We start from the raw sequence: 9,974 nt of genomic DNA, 5'->3' as shown, positions 1-9,974 counted from the left end.
TTTCCACTTTAATATCTTTAGGCATTTCGGGGCAGATATCTTCGGCATCGGTACGTGGAAATTTGAATACCTGGCAATCTTTATGAAGATTAACTTTAAATCTTGTGGAGAAAAAGTGGAAAATTATATAAAATGAAACCCTCTTGACACCTCATCGCAATAAAACAACACACATGGAACTGCACAATGATAACAAAAAAATTGGGAAACAAAAATACTTACCTTTATCACCACATATTTTCAAAACATCCTTAACACCGCCCACATGATCATGATGCCAATGTGTCAATAAAATGGTACCAATGGACGCCTTTTCTTCTTTCAATACGGTATTTAGGTGTTTGATATATTCCGGTACATCTGGGTCGCCAGTATCAATTAAAATGCGCCTTAAAAACAAGCGATCATTGCAAAGTAATTTCTAATAAATCAATTAACTTACTTTTTACCCGTTCCTATGAGATAGGTGTTTGTACCCTGTAATGTCATATGACCGGGATTGCATCCCAAAATTCTTATAATGGAAGAGGATAGACGTGTTACCGGCGGAATTAGAGCCATTATTGGTGTCTGCCGCAACTCAATGTACTTTGGAATGGGTGTTTTTGTTATCAATAAAAAAATCAGCTGTTTATTAATTTTATTCCAACAGATTACCTCACCCCTCTTAACAAATTCAAAAATGTCTATCTAGCAGCTGGTTCAAATAGAAAACGAATAGGGGTCAAGAGATCGGTTTTTTGACACTAAAAGAAAAGTAATAGAGATCAATAGATCGTTTAATGGTACCATAACGTTTTCTTTTTGTTTAAAGTGATGGATTAAAATCTCATGTTTTATCATGTTTTTGATGAATCGCTTTGCCTTTGCAACATATTTTTCTGCAACAGTTGTTTGTTGTAGAAATTCGCCTATGCGGCAGATTTATGAATATGTCATGGAAAATGTCAACAGTTTGCCTCCGTCAGAATATAAGTTGCCAGTAATTTGTATTTGCCATATTTTCTCTATTGTTTTTTTTTTTTTTTTTTTTTTGTAATTTGAATTGTGAAATTTCAATATTTTTTGTATAGAATTCCATTCAAATGTCTTTCATTGTGGATAAAAATAATTACAAATTGTTGGAATTTGCCGCCGAAGTTATGGTCTATTTTGAAAAACATAAAATAATAGAAATCGCCAAGGTATGTCAAACAATATTCTAATAAAATTTTGTAAAAAAAATGGGGTAGAGATTGAAAAAAAAAATATTTCAGAGAATTTTGATAGAATGTGCAATAGAACGTCCCCATAATACCCAGTTATGGATTGCAAAAAATATTAAACGTATTGCTGCAGAAATTTATGAAGACTGTTTGAAGGGGGGAAAATGTGGTATGGTGGCCAGCTTAAATATGACACCCCGTTATCTATATCGTGTGGTTATGTTTGGTAGGCATGGTTCGGGTCGGAAAACACAAGCCCAATATTTGATAAAACGTTTTAATTTGATTTTAAGTAAGTTAAATATTTAAATTAAATTTAAAATATTATTTTGATGTTGAAAAATTAGTTGATGCTGAAAAATTAATATATCAACATTTAAGAGGTGATGATACGGCACCTCATGATCCTTTGGCTCGAGAATTGCAGCGCGCATTTTATTATGATAAGTGCCAGGCGAAATCGCATGCTTTGGCTAATATTATTTCCCGACGTTTTTTGGATTGTGATTGTTTGCGACATGGTTGGATTTTAATAAATTTTCCCCATACTTTGCAAGATATTCAAGAACTAATGGAGAGATTTAAAATACCACCCAATAAATTTGTCTATTTAAGGTGTCCCGAAAAGATGTGCATGCTAAGGCTTATAAATATGCCAAATATGAAAGAAACATTGCAAGCAAATTGTGATTATTATGAACAGGAGGTAAGAATTGGCTAAAGACCTGAAAAAAACTGATCATATGGAATGTATTTTGACAGCACGAGATTGTTTCAGTTGTATCAGCTAATCCCGCACATTCCACCAATAGAACAGCTGATACATCTGCCTGATATTTGACATTTCATTGCACCAAGAGATCAGCTGACACGTCCATTTTATAAAATCTAAATTGATTCATTGAAGTTTTTCTTTTAATTTAATTAAACTATCCTCTCCAGATGCGTTTTTTCAATAATCAAGAACCACAAATTGAATCATATCTCATGAAGCGTCAAGAAACTATTATCGTAGATGCCTCACAGCCAACGAATGTGGTAAAAACCGAGATGTTATCACTAATCGAGAAAACACCATATCTCATGGGATTTAAACATGATCTAATAGAAAAATAATCTATATAACGTCACATTAATATTTTTTGAAGCAACGTGCAAATATTAAAAAAGTTACTCTTGTTATCTGTTTATTTTAAAAATCTAATCTGTAATCTTTGGTTATAATAAAAAATATCTCCTGAGTTATAAACAAATGCAAACAGATGATTATCATAATATTTTATTTAACTTATTTTTTACAATTATTTGTACAAAATTTCTAACTAAATATTTGTGCCATGGCACCTCAATTAATTTGACATTATCTGACCCTTTATTTACATATTTTTTTCTAATAAAAAAAAACAATTAATTAATTTACGTTATTCACACATTCCTGTTGCTCTATTTTTTTTAAACATGATTTGTCAACAATTTGCGACGTTCTCGCTCTCTCTCTCTCTCACATACTATTTAAATCTTCTATGACAAAACGGTTTTTTTTTGTGTTTGAGAGGGGGACAAGAATTTAATGTCAACAAAAGAACAACTCATCAGCATTAAAATTATCTATTCAGGGAATTTTTGTTGCTGTTCCCAGTGACGAACGCGCCCTTGCAAAACTCTTTTTTTTTTGTGAGACTCTTTCATTCCCCCCAAACGTCATGTTACGCACAAACATTATTTTGTTGTGGTTATTACTCATTCACTTTTGTGTTGGTGTTGTAGCTGTTGTTTGCATATACATGCATATGTATATACAACAAAACAACCCACATACCGCCCGACCCACCACAACAATGCCTGCTTGCTTGCTTTATTTTGCCGTTTTCTCTTACCTTTTCTTTCCGTACTAAATTTGAAAATAAGAAAAGTAAACAATAAATGCCTTAAGTAAAGCAAAGGAAAAACATTTTGTTTTTGCATGACTCGTTTTGTATATTCCAGCGCGCTGATATCTATCACGTCTCCCCAGAAAATATAATTTGTAAAATTTTTGCACACTTTTTTCCCCAAGATAACGGAAGGTGGTCTCCTCCCTTTTCACAACCATTCATTGACCATTTTTTTCTGCATTTCTTCTTTTTCTATATTTTTGCTACTACACTCATCTGTCTCTCTCATCTATTAGCTGTCAACCATGCACAGTGGCATGATTTGCCATGCTAAAAAGGAGTAAATTATGAAGTAACGGTTTATCAGGCCTGATTTACATTAGGTGATTTTGCATGCGGAAATTGTCAGTTTGTGGGCCGTGAGAGAGGTAAATGGTTACAATACAGAGTGGAGACAATTCAAATTGTATTATGTAGGTAAATAAGGACTTGTTTTTTGCTTTTTCAATAAAAAAAATTTAAATGAAATTTTAAATTAAAATCATGAAATGAAATTTTAAATAATAATCAAACAAAAATTCTGTTATTTTTTTTTAAATAAATATCGTTGCGTATGAGATTTTTATTATGAACGAATTTTCCTTGGAAAAACAATTCAGCTCAGGTTTTGCTATAAATACAATTATTTTAAATTAAAAATATGTACAGAGGTTCCCTTAGGGTCGAATTTTGCACAGCAAAATAATTCAGCTAGGTTTTGCTTAAGGAAAACATCTATATTGTGATTAGTAGTGATCACTTGACCGAAGTTTAAGATTTATTTGATAACTGATGAACTCGATTCCAGAAATTATAATATTTATATAATATATTATAATATTTATATATTATTAAAAAATTGTTTTTTATGATCTTTTTAAAAAATCCATGCCATAAAAATTATTTTTTTATGGCGTGAATTTTTTAAAAATTATTTTTTATGGCATGGATTTTTTAAAAATAATTTTTTTATGGCATGGATTTTTTTAAATTATTTTTTTATGGCGTGGATTTTTTAAAAATATTTTTTTTATGGCATGGATTTTTTTTAAATTATTTTTTTATGGCATGGATTTTTTAAAAAATATTTTTTAAGGCCTACAACATAAACTGGAAAATGTTCAACAAAATTTTGCAACATTACAAACTAAAATAGCACTATATATGCATATAAACAACATATTTTCAATAAACAATTGATGCTTTACATCGCCTTACTTTTTTTTTAAATATTTCAAACTCGTCGTTATTATTATTTTATCTATAATTCTTTTCCGTTTCATTTTACTATGACTAACACCTATTTTTATGGCCCCCCTAGCGATTGTAATCTTATTTAATGTAAACATGTCATAAAGCAAGTAGGCATTAACAGCAACAACACCAACAACAACAACATGAATGCGACCATTGTTGTTTATTTATAAACTCAGTGCAATGGCATCTCGGTACTGTTGTACTCATTTACTTCATTTACTCATTCTCGTGACACTGTGTCATTTCATTTAGTCATTCATGTTATTCCTTTTTCTCGTTGTTGCTGTGACTGAGAGAGAGAACGTTACTCTATAGACATTTTAATTGAGAAACAGCTGATAGAAGAACAACCACACATAATAAAACGTCAAAAAATTGATGTAAAAAACAAAAAAATATAGAATTCTTTTTTTTACTTGTGAGGAAAAAGAGAATCGAGAAAGGAAAAAAAACGAGAACGCAAAGAAATATATACGCAAAATAATGGATGAGCAGCAGCAGTAGCAGCAATAGAAACAAGAAACAACACCTCTCGCAGGATTTACTACCGCCCGCAGTAAACGAATCAAGAACTGAAAAAAAAACACACACACAAGAATAAAAAAGAAAAGATCAGAACAAGACACGAATAAACATTGATTTTTGCAGAAATTAATTGAAAGAACATTACGGGAAATAATTGTTTGTAGTTAGCAGCCGCCGTTGTTTTTTTGTTCGCCTTGCTTTTTGCAGAAACCAAAGAAAAGAGTGTGCTGTGGTGTGGTGTAAAAGAAAAAAATCGGTTTACTTTGAAAAATCTATACTCGTTGGTGTGTAGGACCCGACGAAAAACATGGATAAGAAAGGTTCAGGTTCGTCCGAACCACGTATACTGAAAAAGAAACACTTTCGTGTCAAACACCAAAAGGTTAAGCTATTCCGTGCTAATGAGCCCATACTCAGTGTCCTGATGTGGGGTATAGATCACACGATTAACGAGCTGAGCCATGTGAATATACCTGTGATGTTGTTGCCGGATGATTTCCGGGCCTACTCTAAGATTAAGGTCGATAATCACTTGTTCAACAAGGAGAACATGCCCTCGCATTTTAAGGTTAAGGAATACTGTCCATTGGTGTTTCGCAATTTGCGCGAACGTTTCGGCGTCGACGATGTGGACTATCGCGAATCGCTGACCCGTTCCCAGCCCGTACGCATCGATTCATCGGGCAAATCTGGCGCCCAGTTCTACGAGAGCTACAACAAGTTCTTCATCATTAAGAGTTTGACTTCGGAGGAAATCGAACGCATGCATGCATTTCTAAAGCAGTACCACCCCTATGTGGTGGAACGTCACGGCAACACCTTGTTGCCCCAATACCTGGGCATGTACCGCATCACCGTGGAGAGTGTACAGTATTATTTTGGTGTGATGCGCAACGTCTTCAGCTCCAGCCTGACCATACACAAGAAGTTCGATCTGAAGGGCAGCACCGTAGACCGCGAGGCATCCGAAAAGGAATTGGAAAAGCCATTGCCAACCTATAAAGATAATGATTTCATCAAGCAAAAGGTACGCATCGAAATTGGCGAGGAGGCCAAGAAGAAACTTATGGATGTGCTGACCAACGATGTGGAACTGCTGACAAAACTACACATAATGGACTACTCACTGCTGGTGGGCCTACACGACTGTGTCCGGGCCGAGGAGGAGGAGTTGCAGGGTGGTAACCCGCAAAGTGCTGCCGGACGCAGCGAGAACAGTGACAGTGAGGAGGGTGACAGCGGTGAACGATGGACCTACAATACGCCCCCAGATTCGCCACGATGCGCCCAGTACAAGGAGGTGGTGTACGAGGTGGACAAGTATGCAATTCCCAGTATTGAAGAGAGACGTGAGATTTATTTCATTGCCATTATCGATGTGTTGACTCAGTATGGCGTCAAGAAGCAGGCCGCGAAGGCTGCCAAGACGGTCAAGTATGGCAGTAACGTGGATGGTATATCGACATGCGATCCCGAACAGTATGCCAAAAGATTTCTCGATTTCATGGATAAGGCCATAGAATAAGAATTATTAAAAAAACGTAAATGTAACGTATAAAATTACTACAACTACTACTCTTATTTACTGTATTTATAACTTAAAACAAAAAACGACGACGACAAGAAACAAAAAAAAAACAACTCACAACAAAATTATTATTATTATAAAAATAACAAAACAAAGAAGAAAGTGAAGTGAAGAAAAACCTTTAAGCGCGATGATGATGAGTAAACATATTTAATAAATAATAAAAATTAAACAATAAACTTCTTAAATTTTAATTGTTAATGGGTATAAAAAAAATCCACGCCTTTTGGGCTGATGATCCCCTAAAAAATTTTCTTTAAAAATCCACGCAAGTTTGGGCTGATGGTCACCTAAAAAAAAAATTCTTTAAAAATCCACGCAAGTTTGGGCTGATGGTCACCTAAAAAAAAAATTCTTTAAAAATCCACGCATGTTTGGCCTGATGGTCCCCTAAAAAAAATTTTCTTTAAAAATCCACGCCTGTTTGGGCTGATGGTCCCCTAAAAAAAATTTTCTTTAATAATCCACGCCTGTTTGGGCTGATGGTCCCCTAAAAAAATTTCTTTAAAAATCCACGCCTGTTTGGGCTGATGGTCCCCTAAAAAAAATTCTTTAAAAATCCACGCCTGTTTGGGCTGATGGTCCCCTAAAATAATTTTCTTTAAAAATCCACGCCTGTTTGGGCTGATGGTCCTCTAGAAAATATTCTTTAAAAATCCACGCCTGTTTGGGCTGATGGTCCCCTAAAAAAAATTTCTTTAAAAATCCACGCCTGTTTGGGCTGATGGTCCCCTAAAATAATTTTCTTTAAAAATCCACGCCTGTTTGGGCTGATGGTCCTCTAGAAAATATTCTTTAAAAATCCACGCCTGTTTGGGCTGATGGACCTCTAGAAAATATTATTTAAAAATCCACGCCTTTTTGGCTGATGATTAAATTCCCCTATAGGAGTTCCGGTTTTTTTTTTTTCATACAACCACTTCCCCTGAAATTTAAATACTTCCCATTATTATTATAATTTTTGTTTTAATTTCCTTGATTTGTTTTTATTCTCCTTGTTTGTTTTATTTTGAAGTCCATTAGAACTGAATCAGCTAGAAAATTAAATCACATTTGTTTTTGATTGATTGAAAAATGTACTTCTATTTTTGTTTTTGCTTCTTCTTCTCCACCATCATGATTATCAAAATATTTTTGTTCAAAGTGATAATATTGTGTGTTATGTGGGGAGTAGCCTCCCCCCTTCCCTATTATTACTGCTGTATGATATGCATTTCCTGTTGTTTTTCCAGCAATTGTTTTTGTTGTTGGGCGGCCGCCAATTGTTGCTGTTGTTGCCGGCATAGCTCCTCCATCACCTCATGATTGTAGGTGGAGTGTAACATAAGACCCAACACACCAGCCCTTGAGGCCATTTGATGCCGAATTTGCCTTTCCTGTTCCAGCAGCTCATCCATCTTCAACCATTGTCGTACACGTTCCAAATCGATTTCTGCACGACGTATTTTCTCCCATACATAGTGTTTGTAGCAACTTTTCTTCGGTGCCCTACAAAATTCTCCCGTCGGCGTGAAGACATTGGACACCAGCGGACAGCCGCACACATCCGTATCACTAACTTTGGGATCTTTACAATGTTCCGGACACAAAACTTTCAGTCGCTTGCAATATGTCTTGCTTGCCGGATTATAGAAGTCGCAAAACATCGATTGGCCTTCGATGCGGGTCTTAAAGATGCTACCAAACGAAGCCTGAGATTCGTACTTGTTGAAACATTTCTCCATGTGTTTTATGGCGGTGCGTGAGTGAATCTCATGGCCACAGGTGATACAATACATTGACTGTTCGTCTTCGATGTCGTTGTGTTCCTTAAGGTTGGGATCAAGGGTACTGTGTTTGGCCCGCTCCACAACCATATCCAGCTCCTGGTGGCGTTTATCCAACTCGGCGAGGGCGAAACGTACCAACGACTGCTTGGAACGTATTTGATCGAGCTGTTTTTTATTCTCCTCCTCGGCTCGACATCGGGTCAGATTCCACTCCTGGACCCGCTGTGGTAAAACTTGGAAAATCCTTGCCGTGGCCAAATTCAAACCACACTCATCGTTGCAATATTTCGATTGGGGTCGAGCATTACGTCTACAGCCTGGGCCATAACATTGGCGTATACCTTCCAGTTCGGGGTTGTTGAATGTTTCGGGGGTGAGGGAACGTTTACGTTTCCTTTGGCGTTCTTTGTTGGGTTTTGCCTTTTTTCTTTCCTTGGTGGGGCGTGGTGCTGGAACTTGGCCCGTTAACTCCGCCTGCAATTGCACCAAGCAAACCCGTTTCTCACAACGTGGCTTGTGGCCCACCCGTATACGGCAAGCCTCACAAACATTGCAATTGGGTGTGCGGCAACCCTCACAGGTGCCACAAAGGTTCACCTTGGTATTTGTTTTCCCCCCTCCAGTGCCACCAGCACCTCCACCACTACCAGCCAACTCATTGTTAGCCGTTAAATCTTTGGATTTTTTGCGTTTCTCCGTTTCCAACGGCGCAACTGCTGCTGCTGCGCCCATGGGATTTGAGGTTTTCTCCACGGGTACCACACGGAACACCGTTTGCAAGGAGGGATCCTCCTCCTTGCAGCGTTGGCAGTAATAATGTTTTATGTGTTTGGCCTCCTTTTCCGTGATGTTAATACAATCACCATGATACCATTCCTCACAGCCATCACAACAACTAAAAAAAAACAAACAATTCAAAAAGAATTCCCATTTAAATGGTACTCATCCAAAATATTCACATCATAAATCGACTGCAATCCGAGGTCCTGCATATGCAATACGCCTGGCCATCCTGTTTCATGATGGTGGCTATTTTCGATTTACGTTCGGGCAAATCAAACTCCTTGGCAATCTCTTCCTTCTGCAAAAAGAAAACAAAAGACAGACCAACAGAAATGTTTACCAGTCATTGATTTTCAGTTTCGTTGTGACTGTGTGTGAGTGCAGTCTTTGGGAGTACTTACCGATTTTTTGTTTTTCTTTCTTTCGCTCATTTTTGTTTCTTTCCTGTTTTGTTTGTTTTTTTTTTTGTTAAATATAAGAAAGTTGCACACACTATTTAAAAACCAAAACAATTCCAATTTGATCAAAAAAAAACTACCTATCTCAAGCTGGGGGAAACCATTAACGCAGAGAGAGAAAGAACTAGTCTGTCAGTCAGTAAACGTCAACATTAGGCGAACGAATTAAGCAGGTGAGAGAGAAGTAAATCTAAATAGCGGCGTTTGGCGTTTGTTGACGGCGTCAGTAGTGATTGTGTCGTTGTTAATAGGGCGTTTAGACAAAAATTAATCGAAAAAAAGCAACAGGAGACAGGAAGGATGAACTAAATATCACTGGTATTGGTATTTTGTAGTCTTATGGGATAAGAAGAAGGAAATATTCTGGTTAATGCAACATCTGGAAATATTCACCGGATACCGCATATTCTACATACATAATTTTTCATCGGTAACTCAAAATTTTCGGTATTATAAAGATTATCGGTCCTATTAAA

At 36.4% G+C, this 9,974-nt stretch overlaps 4 protein-coding genes across 4 annotated transcripts; 2 read left to right on the top strand and 2 right to left on the bottom strand.

The window, feature by feature from the left end:
• Positions 1-7: 7 nt before the first annotated feature.
• Positions 8-561, bottom strand: LOC133336694 (beta-lactamase-like protein 2 homolog; the record flags this gene model as incomplete). Its single annotated transcript, XM_061544975.1, has 3 exons — positions 443-561; positions 223-389; positions 8-93 (listed from the first exon to the last, which is right to left on the bottom strand). Coding segments are annotated over exons 1-3 (372 nt in total), but the record flags the coding sequence as incomplete, so codon positions are not given.
• A 524-nt stretch (positions 562-1,085) lies between these two features.
• On the top strand, positions 1,086-2,321 carry LOC133336693 (adenylate kinase 8-like). The gene is made up of 4 exons (XM_061544974.1): positions 1,086-1,184; positions 1,302-1,497; positions 1,589-1,911; positions 2,148-2,321. Exons 1-4 carry the CDS (start codon positions 1,086-1,088, stop codon positions 2,319-2,321), a joined length of 792 nt encoding a protein of 263 aa, XP_061400958.1.
• Positions 2,322-5,207: 2,886 nt separating this feature from the next.
• Positions 5,208-6,428, top strand: LOC133336695 (phosphatidylinositol 5-phosphate 4-kinase type-2 alpha-like). The gene has a single exon (XM_061544976.1). It carries the CDS (start codon positions 5,208-5,210, stop codon positions 6,423-6,425), a length of 1,218 nt encoding a protein of 405 aa, XP_061400960.1. The 3' UTR covers positions 6,426-6,428.
• A 1,253-nt stretch (positions 6,429-7,681) lies between these two features.
• On the bottom strand, positions 7,682-9,479 carry LOC133336696 (CXXC-type zinc finger protein 1-like). Its single transcript, XM_061544977.1, has 3 exons — positions 9,442-9,479; positions 9,217-9,338; positions 7,682-9,152 (listed from the first exon to the last, which is right to left on the bottom strand). Exons 1-3 carry the CDS (start codon positions 9,469-9,471, stop codon positions 7,682-7,684), a joined length of 1,623 nt encoding a protein of 540 aa, XP_061400961.1. The 5' UTR covers positions 9,472-9,479.
• Positions 9,480-9,974: the final 495 nt, after the last annotated feature.

The sequence above is a fragment of the Musca vetustissima genome, unplaced genomic scaffold, assembly GCF_032173495.1.
Source record: "Musca vetustissima isolate MV318-11 ecotype Yass unplaced genomic scaffold, APGP_CSIRO_Mvet_v1 utg8966, whole genome shotgun sequence".
Lineage (NCBI taxonomy): Eukaryota > Metazoa > Arthropoda > Insecta > Diptera > Muscidae > Musca > Musca vetustissima.
Note: the sequence above shows the minus strand (reverse complement) of the source record. Positions and strands in the feature narration are given on the sequence as shown.

Excerpts from the sequence above, each read along its gene's own strand:
- LOC133336693 (XM_061544974.1), top strand. The coding sequence starts at position 1,086 with ATGTCTTTCATTGTGGATAAAAATAATTACAAATTGTTGGAATTTGCC. Across the intron at positions 1,498-1,588 it reads ACGTTTTAATTTGATTTTAA|GTGATGATACGGCACCTCAT; the intron begins GTAAGTTAAATA and ends AACATTTAAGAG. Across the intron at positions 1,912-2,147 it reads GTGATTATTATGAACAGGAG|ATGCGTTTTTTCAATAATCA; the intron begins GTAAGAATTGGC and ends TATCCTCTCCAG.
- LOC133336695 (XM_061544976.1), top strand. The coding sequence starts at position 5,208 with ATGGATAAGAAAGGTTCAGGTTCGTCCGAACCACGTATACTGAAAAAG.
- LOC133336696 (XM_061544977.1), bottom strand. The coding sequence starts at position 9,471 with ATGAGCGAAAGAAAGAAAAACAAAAAATCG. Across the intron at positions 9,339-9,441 it reads GAAAGAAAAACAAAAAATCG|AAGGAAGAGATTGCCAAGGA; the intron begins GTAAGTACTCCC and ends TTCTTTTTGCAG. Across the intron at positions 9,153-9,216 it reads GATTGCAGTCGATTTATGAT|TTGTTGTGATGGCTGTGAGG; the intron begins GTGAATATTTTG and ends GTTTTTTTTTAG.